Below are 26325 nucleotides of genomic sequence, written 5' to 3' on the forward strand. Positions count from 1 at the left end.
AGATTTTACCTAAGATTAATTTTGTTTTTAGGATGCTACCAATAAAAAAATCAGATACAGAGTTAAAAAGTTGGCAGAATATTATAAATAATTATTGTAATGTGGAGAAGAAACCTAGGATAAATAAAAGCAAATGGTATTTAAGCCAAAGAAAGGGAGGATTGGGACTCCCAAACATTAGCTTTTATTATGTAGCAATTAGGCTAAGACATATTGTAGAAGCAATTTTAGGGGTAGGCGATTTAGACTGGATGGAGGATAAAACTACAAGCAATATAGAATTAAATTTGCATAATGTATTTTTTAAGGAAAGAGGGAAAAAATGGGTTGATGATATAGGTAATCAGCTCTTGAAGTTCCACTGGGAACTTTGGAGCAAATATAAAAAGGAGTTGCTTCCAAGCAGCTCCCCTTTAACACCGGTGATAATGTTAAAGAATTTTCCTGAAGATTTAAAGAATAGATTAAGTAAAGTTTTAATAGAGAAAAATAAAATGAAATTAAGAGAATGGTTAAGAGGGATGAATACAAGAGAGAAGATGGAAGAGGTTCTAAAAGACAGAAAATTAACTTGGCTAAATTATTGGCAATTGGAACAATGGACTAAACATTGGGTAAGAGAAAATGGAGAGTGTAGAGAGATGACGAAGTTTGAGAAACTAATTGATAAAAAAGAAATGGATAAGGGAGAGAATACAGTGACAAAAGGTTTAATGAGTCAATTATACAATATATTAATTGAGAAAGGTTCGTTGGATAGTGTAGGAAAATCGGTTTGGGAGACTGATCTGAAGATACAGATAGGACAGCAGAGTTGGGAAGGACTATGGAGACAGAGAGTGTTGAGAAATATGTCAGTGAGAATAAAGGAGAATTATTATAAAATTTTATGGAGGTGGTACCTAACCCCGGTTAGATTAAACAAGATCAATAACCAGCATTCAGCAGATTGTTGGAGGGGCTGTGGTGAAAAAGGAACGTATCTACATATGTGGTAGGAATGTAAATATGTGCAAAAGCTGTGGAAGATGGTGTTTTTAGAGATTGAAGAGATTGTTGGAATGAAAATAGAAGATACACCAAGAGTTGCATTACTCTCACTGCAAGAAGATTTTAAATGTAGTAAAGAAATTAAGGAATTGATAACGAATTTGTTGACAGCTGCAAGGTTAGTCTTAGCTAGGAACTGGAAGACTCAAGGTGATTATTGTATTGAAGAATGGTATAAAGAAGTGTGGGATATTGCTATTAATGATAAATTGACATGTAATATTAAAGTGAGAAGAGGTATAGTAAAAACGAACGATTTTGAGGGAATCTGGAAAAAGTTTCTAGTATTTGTGTTTTCTAAGGGAAGCGGGAAACCACCAGCAGAAGAAACTATGAGTTTTTGGAAACAGGAATGAGATCCCGAGGTGGGGGGGGTGCACTTTTATGTTGAGTATGATTATGTTAAATAGATTAAGCGTGAATATATGATATAAATGTTACTTTGAGTTTATGTATTATGTTCTTTTTCTGTTAATTGTATTGATGTAGGTAAAAAGTCAATAAAAATAATAATAATAATAAAAAAACACAATGAAACCAGTGACCTAGGGAGGTTGTGGGCTCTCCCACACTAGAAGCGTTCAAGAGGCAGCTGGGCAGCCATCTGTCAGGGATGCTTTAAGGTGGGTTCCTGCATTGAGCAGGGGGTTGGACTCAATGGCCTTATAGGTCCCTTCCAACTCTACTATGCTATGATTCTAGGATGTTGGTTGGGGGAAAGCAGCTAACTGAGAGGTAAAAGAATTCTTCTTTCAACAAGAAAGCTTTAAAAGAGGGGTGCAGAATGTCTTCCAGCCTGAGGGCTGAATTCCATTGCAGAAAAATTCTCAAGGACCACATTCCAAGGGTGGGTGGGACCAAACAGACTAGCATATTTTACCTTAAAGCTCTTATTGCCTGTAACTTGGCCCTTAGGAGAGACATTTCATCCTTTTAGAATGGGGAAAAAACTGCACAGAAGCCAGGAAGTCACCAACCGATTGGTGGTTTGGGGGGGAGGGCGTTGCCTCATTGGGAACCATGGAGGGCCTGATTGGGACCTGAGGCAGAGGTGCACCTGCACCCCTGCTGTACAACATTTATCAGACACATTGACTGGAAATTAGGGTTAATCTACATAAAACAGTGACCCCTTAGCTAACAGTATTGTCAGGCAGACAATATTGTTTTGGTGCATAAAGTCAGGACTCCTGTACATCTAAAAGGACTTAGTGTCAAACGAATAAGAAACCTTGAAAAGGACAGACTCCTCCACAGCATTGCTGTGGGTAAAAAAAACAGGCCTTAAAGGTAATTTAGTACTGTGGATATGCTGTATCCCCCCTGATTGAAATGCTCAGGGTGATCTGGAGATGGAATTAGGGAGGTATCCATAGGAGAAAGGGGTATGGCGGTGGGTGAGTTCAATTACCCTCACATAGATTGGGCAAAGTCATGCTTCATTTTGCTTGCAACAAAGAGGAAACGTTTCTAGATCCCCTAAACTATTGCAGCCTGGAACAGTTAGTTATGGAAGCAGCCAGAGGGGAGGCCATGCCGAACTTAATCCTAAATGGTGCCCATGACTAGTGCAAGTGTTGTTGAACCAACTGAAAACAGGAACCACAGTGCTATCCACTTTAATGTATATGTAAATTTGAAATGGCCAAGGAAGTCCAATAGTCACATTTGAGTTCAAAAGACAAAACTTCTATAAAACAAGGGAACTGGGGAAAAGGAAACTGAAATTCTCGGTGGTGCCCCTGTAATTATGGAATGTAGAATGATCTCCAGGAGAACGTCTACATGAAAGGTTTGCCCTGGGGTGGCTTTGCAGTAGTTGGACGTCATCTACATGACACAGCCGCCATTGAGGAGCCATCCAGGGGCAAACCCTAGAAAGTCCGCTCCCCCAAAGTCAGGCACTTACCCTGACTTTTTTGGCAGCAGAGCCCATGGCACCCCCTGATTGGTTGCCATGGGCGGCCCTGCGCCTCTGGAGAAGTAAAAATAAATAAAAATTGGGGGGGGGAGAGGAACGGGCTGTTTCTCCCCCCTTTTTAAATTTTCTTATCTGTATCTGTGGAGCTCTGAAGATACAGATAATAAAAATAAAAAAAAATGAGGGTGGGTGGGGAGGAATGGGCACCCAGAAGGAGGAGACGTGGTTCGCCCAGTCCCTCTCACATCCTCCTCTGGCTGCCTCGTCCCTCCCCCCATATTTATTTTTATTATTTGTATCAGCAGAGCTCCGCAGATACAGATGATAAAATTTTAAAAAGGGGGGAAGGAATGGCCCCGTTCCTCTTCTTCCCCTCGGATTTTTTTTTTAAAAAAACTTTTCCAGAGGCGTGGAGCCGGAAAATTTGCACATGCCTTCCTTCCCGTGCAGATGGTGGGAAGGAACACAAGTGCGGGTACAAGGTACCTCGCGGCGCCAAAGCACCCTGTCAAGACGGGCCAGATTAAAACTGCACTCTTCTTGCAGACATTTGGCAGCATATAATTAGTTTTTAATCAGGTCTTGGATCATCTTTGGCTGATTGTTTAACAGTTGTTTTTAGATATTTCTTGTCTGTGTTTTCTTATGTAAATACCTTTTTGTACTTTTTAGGTAAATATACTTTTTTGTATAATGTATTTCAAGGGTTTTTAATTTCTGTGAACTGCCCAGAGAGATTCAGTGATGGGTGGTATAGAAATATGATAAACAAAATGAAGGGGAAAATAAACAGTGTCATTTCTACAGTGGCACCAGGACAGAACTCCATAGATTTTGCTAAGGACAGTCCAAGGAGCAAGGCAAGCATCTGAGAGGCAGTGCACAGATGTTGATCCAACACTCTGTTCCTAGAACTGAAGGCTTTTAAGCCTGAAGCTTCAGAGTCCTACCCTGAGCATAGCCACAGGCCATCAGGACCACCTGAAGAATGGTTTGCTCTTGTGTAGAGCCCTGCCCATGAGTATGCCTCTACTCATGAGACGTCCTTAAGCCCCTCAGGCAGGCAGGCCTACTCCTTGTAGCAAATTGAACCTAGGGTGACCATATTTTGGAAACCAAAAAGGAGGACAACATGGTCGACATGTTAAAATTATTTTAAAAATAATAATTTTAAAAACTCAAACTTTTTTTAAAAAATCCTAAAACTCAATGGATGGACAGATCTGTTTCAAACTTGGCATAGCTAAAGTCCTTGTTAAGAGCAATCATGGTGCCAAGTTTCATCTCTTTATCTTTAAAAATAACATTAATTTTTTTTTAATTCCTCACATTTTAAAAAATTCCTAAAAATCAATGGATTAACAGATCTGTTTCAAATTTGGTATGGCTAAAGCTCTATCTAAAAGCTATCATGGTGCCAACTTTCATTTTTTTATCTTTAAAAATGACAATTTTAAAAATAATAATTTTAAAACCTCAATTTTTAAAAAATCCCTAAAAAATCAATGGATGAATGGATCTGTTTCAAATTTGGTATGGCAAAAGCTCTACCTAAAAGCTATCATGGTGCCAACTTTCATCTCTTTATCTTTAAAAATGACGATTTTAAAAATAAGAATTTTAAAACCTCAATTTTTAAAAAATCCCTAAAGAATCAATGGATGAACGGATCTGTTTCAAATTTGGTAAGAATAAAGCCCTTCCTAAGAGCTACCATTGTGCCAAGTTTCATGTCTTTATCTTAAAAAATGACAGAGTTATAAGCATTTTTGTTAATTCCCATTAGAGCTGCTCTTTGGAGAAGATCCGGATTTCCCCTCCCCCTCCCAGATTTGTCGTCAGAAACCCGGGCAAATCCGGTCGTATGGTCACCCTAATTGAACCAGCACCTTGAGGCGCTTGCACTCCCTGAGGCTAAATGGCTGCTCAGTGTCTGCCTCTGAGTTTGTGGGGAACTAGGTGTGTCCTGAGTGGAAGGTACAACAGCTGTTTCCCCCAAGGGCCCAGGATCCTCTGTGTCATATTCAGCTTGGGGAACTTCAGGCCATTCTCTGAAGAGGAGTCCCTCAGATGGGGCATGACATCAAGGATCAAATCTTTCCAAAATGCTCAGGGGTTACTGAAAACCACAATAATGGGACCTCAGCAGGCCAGAAAAGGTAGCACAAAATCCAAGAGGTCAATACAACATAGTTAACAAGCACTTGAAGAACCTATTGTGTGTGTGTGTATGTGGGAGGCTTCCTTCAGAGAATGAAATTCCTGCTCAAATGAGAACAAAAAGGATCAAATACTCGCACAAAGGAAATGCAAGCAGACAATGAGGAATGCAAACAAAGATATCACAAATAACATTGAGTAATATCCAACCTTAGTTATACTTAGAGTAGACCCATTGAAATGAACTGGACTTATTTTAGTCGTCACTAATACAAATTCATTCATTTCAGTGGGTCTACTCTATGCATAACTAACATTGGATACTAGCCATTAAGACCAATGGTTGAAATAATTAAATACACCAGAAACAGGGTATGAGCTAGGGAGACAGTTGGAGCATTGGATGACCAGGGGGGCTGTCTACACATGGCCAAAGCTGCGAAACTGTGCTGCGTCAGTTATATGACCTACCCCAACTTTTTCGGGGCTGATTCAGGGGGCGGTCCTGGTGGAAGACAACTGGGGATTGGTCACCAGAAACTAGGAGGGGGGGGCTGGTACCCAGATGATTGCCCGAAATCCCGCACTCCTTGGTGTTGTGATTACCTGATGCCGCCTCGGGTAAGGGAAACTGCGGGTTTTGGGGGGAAGGCAGCGCCAACTCGACACTGTAAAGACAGCCCCCAGGGCTTTAAAAGAGCACTAAAGAAGAATGAAGAGGCGGAGAGAAGCTGCACTGGGTAGGGTGACCAACTGTCAGGATTTCCCCGGATTTGTCCTGGTTTTTGTTCTTTCCATGGTGTCAGGGGGGATTTTCTATAAGTTTCAATAATGTCCTGGAATGACACACCTTCCCCTTTAAGGCTGCCATTAGCATGGCAGGAGGGAGTGACATGCTTTCTTGAGGCACATCATTCCCCCACCCCGAGCTCCAATTGAGGTCTTAAAGGGGAAAGTGGGCCATTCGTGGACATTATAGAAAAGGCCCCCATTGGAGTGGATGGTGGTGGTGCAGAATGAAATCCTTTCCCCTCCTCCACTCCAATCGGGTTCTTTAAGGTGGCGGGGGAATAACGTACTTTCTGCAGGACTCAGAAAGCTGCTTCCCCACACACACACTAGGTGTCCTCTTTTTTGGTTTCCCAAATATGGTCACCCTATTAAATGTGTGTTGTAAAATCAGACATGTGACCAAGGCTATGTTTGGGTGGGCACAACCCCTTGGTACTGGACACGCCCCCTTGGGGGCGACCATGTAGTCCTCCTTTTTGGTTTCCAAAATATGGTCACCCTAGCACTGGGTTCAAACTCACATTGTTTGTCCCCCAGCAACCCAGAGTTCCAGGTTCAGATGTCACAATAACCTGGAGACAGAGCAACCATGGTCTGTTTTAGGGTTCTGGGGTGGCTTGTTAACCACAGCAACAAACCAGCCTCCCCAGATTTGCATGACACAACAAGTGCCACTGGAGAGGGTAATTATGTAATTAAGCCACACAACTGGCATGCTCAGGAGAGGAAATAAGCCACTGTGGTTTATTTCCCCCTCCGTGATCATGCAAACAGGGCCCCAGGACTTGCCTAAAGTCACCCAGTGAGCTTTATGGCTGAATGGGATTCAAACCTGAGTCTTCCCAGTCCTTGTTTCTCTCCGCTGCATCTTACTGGCTCTGTGATGGTTTGGCGGAAGCCATTGTTGATCTTTGGCATCCCATTGACATTGCTGTTTATCTGCAGTATTCTTAAATAAACTAGATCCACTTTCAATCAACAGTAGAAAAATGTAGGTTAAGTTCTGGTACTCTAATGGCAGTGGTGTGAACCATAGAGTCAAAGAAGCTCTTGTAGGCTAGGCCACCTTGTCCAAACCCCCCCCCCCAATTGATGCAGGTTGCATTAAACTCACTTCTGTCATTTTAGTTATTGCTGTTGATGGATGTTCATATAAATAGCAAAATAGCAGAATATGTGTTGGTGTAGATATTTGCATAGTGGAACTCACAGCAGCTACGCTAAAAGAGAGAACTGAAACTAGGGGTAACAAAACTCTGGTGGAGCAATGAAAACTACAGTACAGTAGTGGGGCACTTATTGAGTGGCATTTAAAGGGTGGGAAACGTCCTTCCCACATTAAAATCCACACAACCCAGACCTATGGCTGAGGAGACTCAATATGGAAACTGGTTGTCATCTCGCCTAGAGCCACATTCCAGGACAGCATTACAGCAGGCAGGTAAGTCTGGGGGGGGGGGGGATATAGAACTTTGCATTTGGGCTGTGCTTTGCTATTGCATGTGGAACATCTGGACTACTTGCTCCAGGTTTTGAGGTCCCTTGGGCAGAATGCCCTCAATGATCCCCCTCCCTCAGTGAGTCTACCTTCTCACCGCCATGGTCCCCAGCTTCTCTTGCTCCTCATCCCCTTTGTCATCATTGTGCTGCCCCTGCCTAGAATGCATGAATGAATGAATGCTGGAGTAGTAGCCCATTTAGATAGTTGGAGCAAAAGTGACAGAATCCTGTCACCCTTAAAAAAAAAAAAGACTAACACATGTGCTGTAATAGGAGCTTTCATTGGACTGAGCTGATTTGATCAGATACAATGTTATTGATTTTAAAATAGAATAAACATATGGACGATGGTGAGAGACGATGCAATTGGTTTTGAGGAAGAGAGCTACACAATGGGGAAGTGGGGACACAAAACCTTGGACAATAGAAATAATAAAGCAACCAAAAATATTAAGTGAAGTGAGCAGCTTCCATACCTTGAAATATATTACAAAGAAGCAATTAATTCAAGTCACATTAAAGTTATATAACATGTGCGATGAATAGAAAACTAATTATTGGGTTGGATCCTTGGATGTCCTTCCATGAACAAAATGTCTCTTTCCATGTGCAGAAGTCTTCCCATCCTTGTTCCAATGATGGAGCAAGGTAACACTGGTTGATTCCCTCTTCCTCCTGCAGTCCCCATCCTCTCTGAAAATCTGCTCCAGAGGGTTGTGGGACTTTTTGGAACAATGGAGGATGCAGTGCTGGAGGTTGCAAAGGGAACGGGGAATTGGTCAAGACCATTTTCATTTTTGCTCTGTTTATGCTTTCAAATATTGAATTATAATCTGTGGGAGTGGAAACCAAGGAAAATAAATTTGTTTAAAGATGATCCTTAGGTAAAAGTTAATATATTTTCTAAACCATAAAACGTTGACACCTTCAATCCATGTATAAATCTAGTCAGTATCATGGTCATTATTATGTGGGGTTTGGCACCATTCTTTGCACATTGCAAGCTGCTATGCACCTCAGTTTGAGTCTCTTTCAAAAACAATGGCCTGTAGTGCATTGACATCTGTTTCTTGTACCACAAGATATGGTGATGGCCACCAATTTGGGGTTGGGTAAATTCCTGGAGGAGAAGGCTATCAATGGCTACTAGTCCTGAGGGCTCTGGCCTACCTCTAGCAACAGACGCAGTAAGCCTGAATACACTAGTTGTTGAAGGACCTGGGTGGGAGGGTGCTGTTGCACCATGTCCTCTTTGTGGTTAACAGATAGTTGGCCAGTGTGTGAACAGAGTGCTGGACTAGATGGACCATTGGTCTGATCTAGCATGGCTCTTCTTATGGTCTTATTGTACATCCATAGGACCATGCTGGGTGGGACTGATGAGAGTTGTAGTCCAAAACATCTGGAGGGCACCAGATAGAGAAAGGCTGCCATAGGCTATGAAATGCTTCCTTCTAAACCATTCCTCTTTAGGTCAACGCCAGTGTCCTTGTGTTGACATTGAAACGTACAGTCGTTCCCTGCAGTGTCTTTGGCTGTCTTTGGGTTCTGTTTTCTTATGGGATAATATGTTGGTCCCATCCAAAGTACGTCAAGCAGAAGATGATGGGAAAAGACCCATGCCTGAGAATCTGGAGACCTGCTGTCAAGAAGAATGAAATAGGAAAGATGGACCAATGAACAGTTTCACTAGTTAAGCCCAAAATAATTCTTCCAAGAAATACATATTTTTAGTAACACTGAAGTTTGGGCTGAAGAGTGCTGTTGATTATTATTATTTAAAAATGGTTTGAAATGCTAAGTAACACTGGTCCATCCCCTTCAGGACACTTTCAGTGCAATCCTGTGCATGTTTACTCAGGAACAAGTCCCATCATGTGCAATGGGGCTTACTCCCCAGTAAGTGTGTTTAGGATCTCACAGTTTGATAGGTGTGCTCTGCAAGGGAGACAACGGACAAGTGCAGCAGTAGAAGTGAAGGGCTAAGAGACCGAGATATGTCCAATAATTCATGCAGTGAAGCTGTTTCAGGTGAACTGAATGATTTCATGACACAGGGGCCAAAGGCTGTCTGCCATTAAACAGGAACATCTGAAAATAAGTGGGACTACATGTGATCCTGGGGGCAGGGGCCATTGTGGGGAAGATCACAATACCCCCTTTCGTGTTGGTCTTCAGAAATTTCTTCGACAATGGAAATGACATCTGCAAAAACAAAAAACAAAAAAAACTTTCCCAAATGTTTTCTCTCTCTTTCTCTCTCTCTCTTTTTTTTATGTCAGCAGGGATTTATGTGTTGGCATCAGCACCTCCTCCACCTTCCAAAGGTGAGTTTAGTAGGGTTACTCTTTCATGCCCATTCTTGAGTAGCCATCAAACCCCAACTTTCTAGCAATTATACATAGGCTTCAACAATGAGGTTACCTTGTTGTGTCCTCTCCAGGACTTTGTTTCTATAAACATTCTGCTAATCCCAGGTTAAAGAACTTTTTCACTGCTTCCCCTCTTTCTAAGCCTGTCGCAGCTTGCATTCCCAAAGAAGCAGTTTAAATTAAAATAACTTGAAGTGATGAAGAAAGTATCTGGAACTGTGTCCCTTCGCTTGAAGAAAGACTGTGCCCTTTGTAAGTTACTACAAGACGATAGTATTGAGGCCCAGTATTGGGCAAAAGGCGGAATGATGATGATGATGATGATGATGATGATGATAATGATGATGATGATAATAATAATAATAATAATAGATACCTGATTTTATTTTATACTATTTTTAATATGAACTTTCAATATGCTCTGCTTACTTTGTGCTTTATAACTGTTTTGATCATATATTATGTACTTTAATAACAACAATAACAACAACACACTGGACTCTGAGGGCCTAAATGAAGAATTACAATGATTCCCCTTTGGCTTTTAAGCATAAAACTCATATTTTCCTCTTATTGCATATCTTTATTGCATGTCAAAGGTGTGGAAATATAAATCAAACAAATGTTATTTGCAATTTGTAACCCTTTTTGCTTTGTAGATATCCCACAGTTGCCTTGAAACTTTTATTTAGAAATTAATACTTTTGTACATATCACAGTATAATGTTTGCATTTATGGCATTATTAGTTGAGCATGTTAGAGTTAGATTTGCATAAGAGATGCTGAGCTGTCCTGGTATTTTTTTGGGGGGGGGGGGGTCAGGGGGTTGTTGTTTTTGGGACAAATATGACCCAATTTTCTGTAAGAACAACCCATCCCAACAGAAAAATATAATGCCTGGCTCTTTAAAAGAAAAAAGAAAAAGGCCCTAACATTGGCCCAATGAACTGGAGCAGCATTTCTCAACCTGTCACTCTCCAGATATGTTTTACCACACATCCTCTTGAATCCTACGTGGAAGTCACTTAAGGGCAGCAGCATCCTGGGTCAGTCCAGGTCAGTCTTTTCTCTCCATCTGAACACTGGGTAAAGAGGGACAGGGGGAAGCTGGAGATAAATTACTGACTTGCTCATACCAAATGGAGTCATGTAAAGTTTTCTGTATACCAGTTTGGCTCAGTAAAAAATTCTCAGCAGTGCATTTGCAAGAGTGACAGAGAGCTCCATCAGACGAGTGTTTTATTGCACGCTCATTACTGGGCACTTGTGGATTTTCGCGGGCCCCTCTCGTGATATCTGTTTCCCATGCACCTCCCGCCCCTTCTAGTCTTTGAGACGGAAGTTGCTGCTATCTCTTGCTGTATGCAGGAGAAGCAGCGCGATCAAAACAGCCCATGTTTTACTTCCTCTTTCGAAAGAGGAACTAATGAGGGACAAAGGTCCAGGCGGGTAAGCAAATGTGATTTTCCCATGTGATGACCCTCTCAGCTTCTCAGAATGAACTTTTCTTCTGTTCAGATTCACTCAATCATTTGGATGATGGTGATGATTATGATGACTGCGGTATTGTGACTCCAATGGTTCAGAAAACTCAGATGACTCCCTTCACTGTGGAAGAAAAAAGAAACATGGAAAATCAGAAAGGTGTAGAAATTACTAGAGTTTCTAGTCTTATTTAGCATGCACAGATTGTAGTATTTGAGGAACGGTTTCATTAAGCACTAGTGTTGAAATGGTTAGGAAGGATTCATTCATTGTGAGACTTATGAGCTAAGCCAGCCTTTCCCACCTGGTAAACTCCAGATATTTTGTACTTTAGTTACCATCAACCCCTGCCAGTCTAAAACATTAGTTAGAAAACCTTTGGGGGATCCCATCTCAGCAAAGCACACCATAGGAGTTCCATGTTAGTCATCATGGCTAATAGTTATATCAATAGCTGTCTTCCAGGAATGGATGTATCTAATCATCTTTTAAAGCCACCTAAGTTAGTGGACATTACCACATCTTGGGGCAGTGAACTCCATAAAGTGGGTTGCATCCAGACTAAGGGCTCCATCACACCAGCATTATAGCCCACTGTCAACGTGGGTTGTGTGCAAAGGACTCAGATGACATCATCCATGTCCTGCCCTGACCTTGCTCCTCCCTTTAGCACTGTTTTTGGTGCGGGGAAAGTCTGGTTCTTCCAGTAAATCAAAAGGACAATGTGCTACCCTCATCGTTTTCAATCCAATGTTCTGTGGGTGTGTTTTCAAGGGGTGGAGAGGGGTGTTTTCAAGGGGTGTGCCTTTTCTTCAGCAGGCATTTTCACCTTAAAAGAAATGTGAAAAATGCACCCTCCTTGCCAGCAGTGCCCTCATTTTTAAAGCTAAAGAGATCAAAATTGGCATAGTGGTAGCTCTTAAGGAGGACTTTAGCCATGCCAAGTTTGAATCAGATTGGGTCATCCCTTGATTTTAATGGATTTTTAAAATGGAAATTAAACAAATGCTTACATCTGAGTAAGTTTTAAAGATAAAGAGATCAACATTGGCACAGTGATAGCTCTTAAGGAGGTCTTGCAGCATGCCAAATTTAAATCAGGTCATCCCTTGATTTTTTATGTGTGTTTTTTAAAAACACACACCCTTAAACCCTTTTCCTGGTAGTTCACTAATGCAAAGGATCGATCTTCCATTCCTTTGATCATGCAAAGCTGTGCATCTTCAAGTTCATAAACTACAGATCTTCTGGTTCCCTTACTCAAAAGTAAATCCCATTAATTTCAACTGCATTTACATCCCACTCATACTAATGCATGTTTACCTTTGAGCAAACCCCATTGAATAGAGAGAGACTTACTTCTGAGTAAACACATATAGAACTGACTTTTAATAGTGTGTTCTCTCAGAAGCGTTCTTTTTTCAGTCTTAAAACAGCAAACTGGAAAGAAGTGCTCTGCAACCCCATGCTTACTTCTGAGGTCTTACTTCTGTTTACTGTGGCAATGTAGGCCTTCCTGGGCAAGCCTCCAAACAACCAGAATTTTTTGCTTCTGGAAGGGACAGGTAGTGCTTTCCAGAAACGAGTATTTCTGGTCATTTGGGGGCTTGCCACCTGAAGTGCTACATCATCACCACCAGTAGTAGATGCCATGTGCACCAGGAATTGGTGGTGCTGGCTGCCAGCAATAAGGTACCGTTGGATCCTACCCATAGTTTCCTTTGTTTCTGATTCCTACCCACCTACTTTATAGTCTACATGTTTTTTCTCTCTCCATTCCACAACTCCTCTCCAGAGGCCTTGCCGTTGATCAGGTATGGGCAGGCTTCCAGCTTGCGGGTTTACTTTTTTTGTTTGTTTGTTTCTTTACTAGAATAGAATCTGAGAAGGAGCCATGTGCAAAAGTATGTAGCCAGATGAAAAATGTTAGCTGAGGGAGGAGTAGGGCCAATCACCTACTGAACTGCAGTATGTACTGAGGTGAACTGCATATACAAGTACAGATCCACACCGGAGTTATTACAGATCAGAAATTTTAACAACCTGATTTAGAAGGGAAGAAGGTGCTTTGTTTTGCCAAGAAACCCTTGCTGATCTACTACAAATCATCCAGAGATCTACCACTAGAAGCCTATCTATACCCCTGCTCTAGAAGACCATAGACTCAAGAATGGAAGGAATTCAGAGCAAAGCCTGGAGACCATGAGCGTCATCAGATGGGGGAAAATCGCATTTCCCTCCTATTGCTTTGCCTCCTGCTTCTGTCCCATAAGAGGGATGAACAGCTTCCTCTTTCTTCACATGAGGAAGAAAGAGGAAGTGGCAACGACCACATGGTCCATTCAGTGGGCATTTGTAGCACACAGCAGGAAGTGGAGGTGAGTTTTGTAGCAGCCCCCCAAAAGGTGGATTTTCCAGGTCTTTTTTGTGATGGAAAAATGAGCAAAAGGAGTGGGAGTCAGATGGTATCATGAAAAGGACCTGCAAAAATCTGTGAGTGGCCAGCAACGAGCGTGTTGTATCACTAGTTAAATTCACTGGATACCCTCTAGGTCTGACATTATATAAAACCGCAAGCCCCTGTTTATTAATATAGATTCTAAATCATCTGTGGAACTTTATAAACTTTAATAGAACATCTTCAGTATTATTTTTTAAGATGAAAAGATCTAATCATATAGTAGACAGGGAGAGTGAAAAGCAAAGAGTCACTGTCTGAATTTCTCCATCACTTCCCCGTTTCTGCTATGACATTTTCAGCAGAGGTGACCCAAACAGTGCACAGAGAAAGTCTCCCTCCCTCCTCGAGAAGCAAGGAGGCCCAGGCCCTTGACTCCAAACTCACCCAGGCTTCAGTGGTTGTTACTCATTTGAAAAGAAACGCTAATGAACATCCTAATAAACATTTTAATGGGAGTAAATTAAATCCACCCATCTTCTCTTCCACAGCTCCTTCCATCTCTGAGCCTGTACAACAGAAAGACCATAGAAGGCTCTATATACTTATTCTTTTTTTCTTGGTCGCCATATCTTTCCTGATGTGCACAGGGGTCCTCTCTTTGGTCCTGATAAAGTGTAAGTGATCCTTCTCAGACGAAACTAAGCCTGCTTAAATGATGTTGTGAGGAACTGCTGGGGTTAGTATGGGGAGGAGCTGAGGCTCAGTAGCACAGCTCCTGCTTTGCATGTAGAAGGTCCCAGGTTCAATCTCAGGTGTCGACAGGAAAAACTCCTGCCTGAAACCTTGGACAGCCACCACCAGCCAGTGTTGACAATACTGGGCTGGATGAACCAATGGGCTGACTCGGCATAAAGCCATGATTCTGTGCACAGCTGACCTGTATGGTGAGCTACCCTGGATATAAGTGGGAACTTCTCCCTAGACGCTGAACTCCCCAGCCTTTTATCCTAACATGATTCCTAGCATCTAATTTCTGGCTCTACTTGACAGCTGCCTATGGCTCAACAATAATTATTTCTAAATCACTTTCAAAAAAAGAAGAAGGTTTCCTGGAAATGTTTCTTATTCCCCCCTCAATTTTTTTTAAAAAAAGATCTGATACCTTCTGTTGTCAAAAACTCCACCTTCCAAGCCTCCCTAAATCCACCCCAATAACTTAACACTGCTGAATCAGCTGCCAGCGTCATTGCTGGGGAATAAAGCTCTTGCCTCTGCTTAAATCCGTTCAGAATAGGGGTGAGAGCCATCACACGAGTCCCAAGAAAACTGGTTCAATGCAAGGTTTATTCTGACAGCACAACAAAGAATAGGAAAGCCAATTTTGGGTCTAATTTCCTTCTTCAGACTCAGCGCTATCTGAGGAACTACAGGCCCTTAACTTGAACTTCTCAGAAATGCTCAAGAGAGGTAGGTACCATGGCTCTTTAATACGTCCACAGCGTCACTTCTTGGATGAGGGTGGCAAAGAGGGATGTGGGAGTGCTATCTGTTGGTGTTGGAAACCCCGATAAAGGCTTATAGAGCAACATGAGAAGTTTTAGCCCAGGGTTCCCGATGTGACCTGTGGATTGGGATATTTGAATGATTAAAAGGGCCCTAATGTGGTTTTATGAATGGGAAAAACAGACTATCGAAGATAAAATAAATAGACAGAGAAACTTGTGTTATGGTGGGTGATTGCTCCAGCGGATGGGGGTTTATCAGTGGGAAAAGCAGGTTAGATAAGGTGAAAGGGCAGAGAAACGACTGTGTTAAAGAGGGAATGGGACAGCCTTGACCACGATACTGCCAGGTCACAGAGGCAGAGCCAGGATTTAATGTGGGAGGACAGAAACACTCTGGTGGAACTGATTGGAAGCTGTGTTTAAGGGGAAATGACGCCCTAAAAGGACTTTCGGAAAATGTGCCTTTCCCACAGGGAAGCTCTGGGGTTGCTGAGGATTGTCGACAGCATCATCTGTCACGAATGTCTTCAAAGTGCTATCCCTCCACATTAAATCTACCATGAAGATTTGCCCAAGGTCAAAAGCAAGCAGCATCTACTCTTTAAAGCAGTGTTAGAGTGAAGTAGAAGACTCCATTATTTCCATTGTAGCAAGATTATGAGCTCCATCACACCGGGGCTGGGGGGGGGGGGAATACATGCTCCCTACCGTCGCTTCTCCGCCTGTGTTTTCATTCCTCAGTTACTTCCTCTTTCAAAAGAGGAAGTACACAACGAGCATGAGTCCCATTGAGCCCGCTGTTCTATTTGTATTTCTTTATTTACAGTCAACAGACCAATATAAAACAAGAAGATACACCATTATATAAAACAATACAGAGTAGGGATAAAAAAGGAGTGGTACAAAATCACTAAAGATACTAGATTGTTATTTGTTGGTTTCTGAAAAGGGAACAGAATTGGGTTATTGGGGCCTAGCATAGTGAAAAAGGGAGGGATATATAGATAATAAAATTGCTAATCTGTGGATTTAAACGCAATCAACATCCATAAGCGATCTGGTGCGGATGGCCAAATTCAGGAATTTGGCCACCTGCTCAGTGGTAGATTTACTGGAGCTTAAATGATGTTGTGAGGAACTGCTGGGGTTAGTATGGGGAGGAGCTGAGGCTCAGTAGCACAGCTCCTGCTTTGCATGTAGAAGGTCCCAGGTTCAATCTCAGGTGTCGACAGGAAAAACTCCTGCCTGAAACCTTGGACAGCCACCACCAGCCAGTGTTGACAATACTGGGCTGGATGAACCAATGGGCTGACTCGGCATAAAGCCATGATTCTGTGCACAGCTGACCTGTATGGTGAGCTACCCTGGATATAAGTGGGAACTTCTCCCTAGACGCTGAACTCCCCAGCCTTTTATCCTAACACGATTCCTAGCATCTAATTTCTGGCTCTACTTGACAGCTGCCTATGGCTCAACAATAATTATTTCTAAATCACTTTCAAAAAAAGAAGAAGGTTTCCTGGAAATGTTTCTTATTCCCCCCTCAATTTTTTTTTTAAAAAAAGATCTGATACCTTCTGTTGTCAAAAACTCTGCCTTCCAAGCCTCCCTAAATCCACCCCAATAACTTAACACTGCTGAATCAGCTGCCAGCGTCATTGCTGGGGAATAAAGCTCTTGCCATCACACGAGTCCCAAGAAAACTGGTTCAATGCAAGGTTTATTCTGACAGCACAACAAAGAATAGGAAAGCCAATTTTGGGTCTAATTTTCCTTCTTCAGACTCAGCGCTATCTGAGGAACTACAGGCCCTTAACTTGAACTTCTCAGAAATGCTCAAGAGAGGTAGGTACCATGGCTCTTTAATACGTCCACAGCTTCACTTCTTGGATGGATGAGGGTGGCAAAGAGGGATGTGGGAGTGCTATCTGTTGGTGTTGGAAACCCCGATAAAGGCTTATAGAGCAACATGAGAAGTTTTAGCCCAGGGTTCCCGATGTGACCTGTGGATTGGGATATTTGAATGATTAAAAGGGCCCTAATGTGGTTTTATGAATGGGAAAAACAGACTATCGAAGATAAATGGACAGAGAAACTTGTGTTATGGTGGGTGATTGCTCCAGCGGATGGGGGTTTATCAGTGGGAAAAGCAGGTTAGATAAGGTGAAAGGGCAGAGAAACGACTGTGTTAAAGAGGGAATGGGACAGCCTTGACCACGATACTGCCAGGTCACAGAGGCAGAGCCAGGATTTAATGTGGGAGGACAGAAACACTCTGGTGGAACTGATTGGAAGCTGTGTTTAAGGGGAAATGACGCCCTAAAAGGACTTTCGGAAAATGTGCCTTTCCCACAGGGAAGCTCTGGGGTTGCTGAGGATTGTCGACAGCATCATCTGTCACGAATGTCTTCAAAGTGCTATCCCTCCACATTAAATCTACCATGAAGATTTGCCCAAGGTCAAAAGCAAGCAGCATCTACTCTTTAAAGCAGTGTTAGAGTGAAGTAGAAGACTCCATTATTTCCATTGTAGCAAGATTATGAGCTCCATCACACCGGGGCTGGGGGGGGGGGGGAACACATGCTCCCTACCGTCGCTTCTCCGCCTGTGTTTTCATTCCTCAGTTACTTCCTCTTTCAAAAGAGGAAGTACACAACGAGCATGAGCCCAATTGAGCCCGCTGTTCTATTTGTATTTCTTTATTTACAGTCAACAGACCAATATAAAACAAGAAGATACACCGTTATATAAAACAATACAGAGTAGGGATAAAAAAGAAGGAGTGTTACAAAATCACTAAAGATACTAGATTGTTATTTGTTGGTTTCTGAAAAGGAGACAGAATTGGGTTATTGGGGCCTAGCATAGTGAAAAAGGGAGGGATATATAGATAATAAAATTGCTAATCTGTGGATTTAAACGCAATCAACATCCATAAGCGATCTGGTGCGGATGGCCAAATTCAGGAATCTGCTTAAATCCGTTCAGAATAGGGGTGAGAGCCATCACACGAGTCCCAAGAAAACTGGTTCAATGCAAGGTTTATTCTGACAGCACAACAAAGAATAGGAAAGCCAATTTTGGGTCTAATTTTCCTTCTTCAGACTCAGCGCTATCTGAGGAACTACAGGCCCTTAACTTGAACTTCTCAGAAATGCTCAAGAGAGGTAGGTACCATGGCTCTTTAATACGTCCACAGCGTCACTTCTTGGATGAGGGTGGCAAAGAGGGATGTGGGAGTGCTATCTGTTGGTGTTGGAAACCCCGATAAAGGCTTATAGAGCAACATGAGAAGTTTTAGCCCAGGGTTCCCGATGTGACCTGTGGATTGGGATATTTGAATGATTAAAAGGGCCCTAATGTGGTTTTATGAATGGGAAAAACAGACTATCGAAGATAAAATAAACAGACAGAGAAACTTGTGTTATGGTGGGTGATTGCTCCAGCGGATGGGGGTTTATCAGTGGGAAAAGCAGGTTAGATAAGGTGAAAGGGCAGAGAAACGACTGTGTTAAAGAGGGAATGGGACAGCCTTGACCACGATACTGCCAGGTCACAGAGGCAGAGCCAGGATTTAATGTGGGAGGACAGAAACACTCTGGTGGAACTGATTGGAAGCTGTGTTTAAGGGAAAATGACGCCCTAAAAGGACTTTCGGAAAATGTGCCTTTCCCACAGGGAAGCTCTGGGGTTGCTGAGGATTGTCGACAGCATCATCTGTCACGAATGTCTTCAAAGTGCTATCCCTCCACATTAAATCTACCATGAAGATTTGCCCAAGGTCAAAAGCAAGCAGCATCTACTCTTTAAAGCAGTGTTAGAGTGAAGTAGAAGACTCCATTATTTCCATTGTAGCAAGATTATGAGCTCCATCACACCGGGGCGGGGGGAACACACGCTCCCTACCTTCGCTTCTCCGCCTGTATTTTCATTCCTCAGTTACTTCCTCTTTCAAAAGAGGAAGTACACAACGAGCATGAGTCCCATTGAGCCCGCTGTTCTAATGGCGCTGCTTCTCCTGCACACAGCAGGAGAAGGCAGCAATTCCGAGCTTAAAAATACATCAGACTTAGTGGAGTTTTTTTGTCATGCAAGGAAGGCCAGAAGGGGCGGAAGAGGAGCGGGAGGCAGACGACATCATGTGAGGGACCTGAGAAAACTCCGTGAGTGCCCAGTAAAGAGCGTGCAATAAAACGCTCGTCAGATAGAGCTCTCTCTATTACCGTTATTAGCTGCCTGGCATCATTGATTCCATCCTATTAGGGCTGATTTTCTCCATTCCCAGACCTAATTCTTCAAGCCACTTTCCTCACCCCCGCCCACGACAGCACTTCAGTTTTTGGCAATTTAAAGTTCTGGTGAGAATCTACAATACTGAATGTTTCACTCTGGCAGCCCTTTTGCACTATTGAACGATGATGATGATGCACTGGCAGCCTAAGGGTACCAACTCACTGCTGTTTGTGGGCATTTTAAACTGTTTTTCAGTGAAAAAGGACTTGAATCATGTAAAAGAAACACAAAAGATTAGTGAAAGAACCGTCAGCAACACCTTCAGTCAATTTGAGGACATTACAGGTGAGACACCACTGGGAAGGTTTTATATTTGGATTATTTTTCTTCTTGTTTGATCATCCTGTGGTAGAAAACGTAGGAGAAATCCAGCACAGGGTCAGAAATGGGCTGAGCCATTATGAGGGCAGGAGAAGCAGACATGATTCCTTCCTACCAACACCTTTCCAGCCTGGGGACCTCCCCTGCGGAACAGTGTAGTATCAAAGAGGAGGGAGGATCCAATTCCACCCAGATTGTTCTTTGTGCAGCTGCAACCTGGCAGGCATGCTTTGGCCTTCCTTTCATCAGTCCAGAATAGGAAGAAGGGAAGGTAGCAGGCCAGGAGGGTCCTTGAGAATGGGATGAAAGGGGCTGGGTGGTAACCAGAGATGACGCATAAAGAGCAGGAAGGAAACTCAGAAATACTGACATCCTCATCATTCAGTCTTTATCCAGCCAGCTGCTCTCCAGATGTATTTAATTTCAACTCCCAGCAGTCCCAACCAGCATGGTCATTGGTCAGGAATGCTGGGAGTTGTAGTCCAAAACATCTGGAAGGCACCAGACCGGGGAAGGCTGTCATAGTTCAAAAGTTATCAATAAGGTCACCACTGAGACTGATGAGTGAACACACACCCTTGGAATGAGTGAGTGGAAATCATTGGGACCTTGGGTTTATTAAAGAGGGTACACAGCCCTGGCAGATGTACCTCCAGACTTTCTTTTTAACTGCTGCAACAGGAAGCCTCTCAGGCCATTTCTGCACCTGCCTTTCTTCCCGGGATCGTCCCAGGATCATCCCAGTGCATCCAAATGCCACACAGGATCCCGGGAGCAGGCAGGGACGATCCCTCCATTTGCCTGGGATAATCCTTAGGTGTAGAAAGGACCTCAGTCTTCTCCATGGCAACTCAACCCTTTGCTTAACTGTACACCAAATGTTGTTAAGTGGGAATCCTGAAACATATGCAAGTGATACACTTTAGTCCTGCTTGTTTTTATTCAGAGCACATATTTTTCAGGTTTATCCATTTAGCAAAGAAGCCTGTGCAAATCAGAATGCAACTGAATTTCCAAACTAACAAAAAGCTTTATCCCACATACCTGCTTCCCTCGGATTATCCCCATAGCGCTAAGCTGTCGCGGTTGTTCTTGTTTTTGCTTCCGGGTGACAGCGATTCTTTGCATACCAGGAAGTGAGTTTAAGGGGGGAATGTAAAAAATCATAAAAAATCAACGGATGACCCAATTCAATTCAAATTTGGTAAGCTTAAAGCTCTCCCTAATATCTATTACTGTGCCAATTTTGGTGTCTTTATCTTTAAAGCTTACGCAGATGTAAGCATTTCTTTAAAATCCTGCTCCTGCGTCCCAGCGGTGACTTGGATGATATTCTCAAAAAGTAGGGGCTAAATACAGCGAATCTTTTTGCTTTATTGCACAATTAAGGCAGGATGCATGGGAGTACTTCACAATCAAAGCAGATTATAAGGTGGAAAACTTCTGAATCCTTTGCATGCAATTCGCAGTGATTGCACAGTATAACGCTGGTGTGATAAAACTCAAAGAGCTAGATGCAGCACAAATGTCAAGCTTTATAGGAGCAGTTCTGATCATTAACCTGCTCTGGATTGTAAATGACCGTTGATATTATGGTAACTAAGGCACCAATTACCCCCACCCCTATCCCCGACAGAGAAGATAGAGGTAAAATCTGAACCTCGGACTGTGCCTGATGCTTGGGGCGCAATAGCCAGTCACAGTCCCTCTTGGCAAACTTTGGTATTTGGTTGTGTGACCATGTAGGATGTCTTGTCCCCAGTTGCCATAATGGGAATACAACTGGCTTGGGCACAGGGCGTTATGGGGAAGCCCGGAACAGTCTGTCTCCGGGGTATTTAGGAAGCAGTGCCCCAGAAGGAGTCCTCCATGCTCAACATGCCTTAGAAGTCAAAACTGAACTCAGAAACAAATGTAAATTCACCCCAGTGTTTAGGAAGGCTGGTGATGTATATGCCTGGCCACTGGGAAACATAATTGCCAGATGCCTCTGTTTGCTCTGAAGTCTCCAAACAGGGCAAAATGTTAACAGAGTGATGGACCGCCTTTGCTTTTCAGCATCTATCTGTAGAAGCTCTTCAATCAATAATTCGTGCCCCACCAAATGGAAGATGTGGGGGGGAAACTGTTATTACTTTTCAATGGCAAAGAAAAGCTGGACTGAGGCTCTGTGGTACTGTATTAATAACAGGGCTCATTTACTCAGTATTTGGTCTGATGCTGAAGAGGTAAGTGCCCGCATATCATGATGTAGCGTTAGCATCATTCCCACTGAGGCATTTGTCTTCAGTATGGCTGCTGCCGCTAGGCTGTTGCTTACATTTCTGTTGCCTTTTGAAGCAGCGGGGAAATGATATGTAAAGAAAAAGAAGATTTTAAAAGCATCTGCTTTTTGAGTCCTGCTTTTGCACCAGAAGGGTAGAATATCGATTATTATTATTTTTAATTCTCTCCCCACCAGAGAATTATCAATAAATGTCTTGCAGTTTGCAGACAGACTCGGGAAAGTGGGAAGGCATTTTCGGCTCAGCACTACTTTATAATATGTTGTTTTCAGCATTCAAAAGAATTCCTGCAATCTATTTCACATGGATTGTACTATATGTGGATACTGTAATGTTTTATATGTAGAGTTCCTTTTGAAAACTATATGGAAATTTCAGCAGGATCAAAACAGAGTAGTAAACTTGTTAATTGGAACCAGCCAATCCAATCATATTGCACCAGTACTATGCCACGTACACTGGCTTCCAGTACATTTCTTGGGCCATTTGAAAGTGCAGATGTTACCTTTTAAAACCTAAATGGCTTTGGACCAGGTTACTTGAAGATTGTCTCCTCTCATATATAGCTGCCCAGATTCTAAGATCACATTTAGAGTCCTTTCTCCAAATGCTCCCACCAAATGAAGTCTAGTGGGTGGCTACCAGAGAGGGGCCCTCCTCAGTGGTGGCACCCTAGTTGTGGAATGTCTTTCCTAAAGAAGCCCACCTGGCCACCTACACTGTAGTCGTTTTGGTGGCAGGTAAAGGCCTTTTTATTTTCCCAGGTGAAGTGTCTCAATCTTATTATCTTTTAATGCTTTTTAGATCCTTTGTATCAACGTCATTCTATGTGGCTGGTTTTACTTTGGCTTTGTTCTCTTTCTGGCTTTCTTCTCTTTCTTCTCTTTCTGGTTTTATTCTGTTTAGATTTCATACTTATAAACTGCACAGAGAATCTTCTTTATTGGGCAATACATAAATACTGTAAAAATAAAATAATAAATCTAAATGCAAGAGTGTTTTTTTAAAAAATAATAATAATAATAGAGAAGTAGGGAGTACATTCTTTTTTCTAAATGTCCATCAGGTGTGTATAACAGCACAGTCCTAAGCATCTTGAATCAGAAGTAGCTCTGAGTTCAGCAGGACTGACTTCTCTGGTGCATTTTCAAGATGGCACCTTAAATAAGCATGACTAGTTAGTTATGTTAGGCTCATTTTCATTCCAGGATTTTCTGATAAATAACCTTGATAACAGCTCGATATACTGGTTGGGTGTGACGGACTTAGAAATGGAAGGAAAGTGGAGATGGAGAGAAGGAGGTCAGACTGCATCAACATCGTGAGTACATTTTGTTCTTGTTTTAATAATTAAAAACCTTGTATTTAATGGTTTCATATAACGTGGAGATGACCTTTGAGCTAGTTTTCAGTATAATGGAATAACCAGGCTTTGCGATTGTGATGTATACAGCTTTTAATGTATTTTTTCTCGAGATCACCACTATACAAAGGGCTTCTCTACACACAGGAAAAATCCCACACCTTACCATGGCTTTCCTCCTTGCAGTAATCCCACCATCATGACGTGCTCCTTCGCATGTGACCACAGGATTTGTTCCCTTCTCAGAAAGGCCTCATTGTGTTTTAATGAGGCAGTGCCATTGAGTGGTGGAGTGATCTTGCTTTTTCCAGATATTACCACATTATCTGTGATTTTTCCAAATGCACCGTTTCCCAAGGATGGCACAAGTGGTGCCCCGGCTGTTGATGATGGCTTGTAATGGACCCGCAAACTTCCATGAGTGGCAAATCATGAGTGTGCTATAAATCACACGTGTAGAGAAGCTCAAAGCCTTATAATTAAATGGGAAGCTCCCTGCTTTAAGACATGCACGGCAAAAACAATTCCTCAGTGCATTATAACAAATCTACAATAATGCCACAGCCATCCAATTCTGATAATACAATCCATCAAGAACTCAAGTCCTTTAGTATAATCTCCCTAGGGAAGTCCAAGGAATGGCAATGAAGAGTTAAAGAGACAGGTAATGGTTCTATACTTAATGCAAACAAAAGAACAGATGGAGGATAACCCTGAGAAGGTCCTCTATGAAGAATAAATTTATGTTTAGGAAAGGAATGCCTGTATATTAATGTATTCAAGAAAATGAAAAATATATTGTTCTGCAGAGTTTGAAATAAGGCTGCCATTCTAACTGATTGAAAGGTTTCTTGGCATCTATTACTGCTTATATGTTGATGATAATTATTCTCTGGTCTTCATTCTAGTTTTTGGGATATTGGACAGCCACAGAGGAGTGAAGACAAGAACTGCGGTGTCATACACCCCAATGGGACATGGGCTTCTGCTATGTGTTCCCTTCCCTATCACTGGATTTGTAAACAGAAGCTGATCTGTTGAAATACCTCTTGAGCCTGCTCATAGGACAGGATTGTATATAAGCTGCTTTGCTTGCCCCTGACTCTTCCCTCCATTCCTCCCCTGCCCCATCTTGGAATGGATTGCTGCTTCCTGGTAGGTTTTATCATGGAATAGTCCTGATGGTCCTGAACTTTTTTTAATGCGTGACATATTGTCCCACATCAGCCCACAGCCAAACTCATGGGCTGATTGTGTGGCAGCTGAAACCAATTGTCTCTCATATGCAAGTTCAGTGAACATAAACACCTGCCCCAACATTCCCCGGAGGTCCTGCAGTCATCCTGGTCAGACACATGAATGGGAGATGAGACCACCCTAGTGAGACTCTAGGAACTGGACACAGTGCTTTAAGCACAAGCAAGCACTGGGCAAATTCATCTTAACACTGGTGCCAACGGAAGCATTGCTCTCTGTGCAAAGAGCAACTTCAGTGGGCTGATTTTAGCAAGGGCATGGCGGGGAAGGGTTAACACCCATCTCCCTGCATAAACATGTTTACGAACCTGCTCACCCCGCCACTCCTGGTGCACTATAAATAACAAATACCAGACACATTAAACATATGCACGCTTTTAATCTATTGTCGAATGTGGTCCTTAGAACGATTACCGAGGGCAGCAAATTTCAGGTGTCCAGGAGAATTTTAAGTTTGCGGATGAATTGAAGGAATTAAAAAAAGTATTGGGGAACACTTAATGTGATATCATTTACTGGTGCATCATACAGCTTTTCTCCAACGTTAATGTCCAATAAAGGACAAAGAGGAAACAAGGAAAGCTAAGCACTGAGCATCGGTGGCATGCAAACCCTGTCATATAAACAGACATATGAAACAATGATCAGCTTAGATCAGGGGTGGGCAGAAGGACCTCCCAGAAGCCCCTGCCAGCATAGGAGACTGATCAGGAATGCTAGGAGTTGAAGTCCCCAAAAATCTGGAAATCCACTTTCTGGCCACCCCTGGCTTAGATCGTGCAGGAAATTACAATTGTATTGATGTCAGAACCCTGTCATTGTGGCTTGTTCATGGTTAACTTTGGCTTGTGCAAAGTTATAGGCTGGGTTCACACAACCCCACAACCCATGGTGCAATGACAACCCACACTCACCTCTGGATTGTTTTGTTGTGTGAACCCGGCCTATATTTTTGCACAAGCCAAAGTTTGAAAAGGCACATTCTGAGCAGTGGCAGTGTCCTACGCAACATGGCAGAACTATCACAGGTTTTACTTATAATAGTTTTTTCCTTGTAGCAGTTCCCATCTTTTGATAAGCATTCTTCAGTTTAGAATATTCATTACTTTTATCTTTAAAAATAATAAAGAAAGGTTATAAATAAAAAAGGTATCCAGCTGACCTCTTACAATTTATGACTTTATTTTGTTATTATTTATTTAGTGCTGATAGTGTTTCTTCCCAATATTTGAAGTGCTAAGTGCTTGGTAGCATTGCCTCACAGTAAAGCTGTTTTCCACTCCTTTTGACCTAGCACAAATTATTTCAAAGTGGAAACTGAAAAAGAAGCCTACTTTAAAGCTAATGGGTAGAAGGTAATTTTTGTAGTTCGTACCCAAGCAACTTGTAGAACCTTGAAAGGAAGGTTGCAGACACTTGCTTTTGGGCAACCTAGCTCACTGTAGGCAGTACATTAAAACAAAATGACAACGACGACAACAATGACAACAACAACACAACCACTGAGCTGAGCTGAGCTTGGTGCCCCTTTCAGGTCTGCACCCTGGTTGACTGCCCAGCTCACCCACCCTTAAGGCTGGCCCTACCTAGAGATACCAATCATAAGGCATTATGTGCAG

The 26325-nt window shown here is 42.5% G+C and overlaps 1 protein-coding gene across 1 annotated transcript; it reads left to right on the forward strand.

Moving 5' to 3' along the window:
- The first annotated feature begins 7285 nt into the window (after positions 1-7285).
- Positions 7286-24563, forward strand: LOC134395372 (low affinity immunoglobulin epsilon Fc receptor-like). Its single transcript, XM_063121536.1, has 11 exons — positions 7286-7364; positions 9709-9750; positions 11315-11440; positions 14231-14356; positions 15087-15149; positions 16970-17032; positions 18292-18354; positions 19676-19765; positions 21860-22029; positions 23295-23407; positions 24358-24563. Exons 1-11 carry the CDS (start codon positions 7286-7288, stop codon positions 24488-24490), a joined length of 1068 nt encoding a protein of 355 aa, XP_062977606.1. The 3' UTR covers positions 24491-24563.
- The last annotated feature ends 1762 nt before the right edge of the window (positions 24564-26325 follow it).

Source organism: Elgaria multicarinata, chromosome 3 (assembly GCF_023053635.1).
Source record: "Elgaria multicarinata webbii isolate HBS135686 ecotype San Diego chromosome 3, rElgMul1.1.pri, whole genome shotgun sequence".
Lineage (NCBI taxonomy): Eukaryota > Metazoa > Chordata > Lepidosauria > Squamata > Anguidae > Elgaria > Elgaria multicarinata.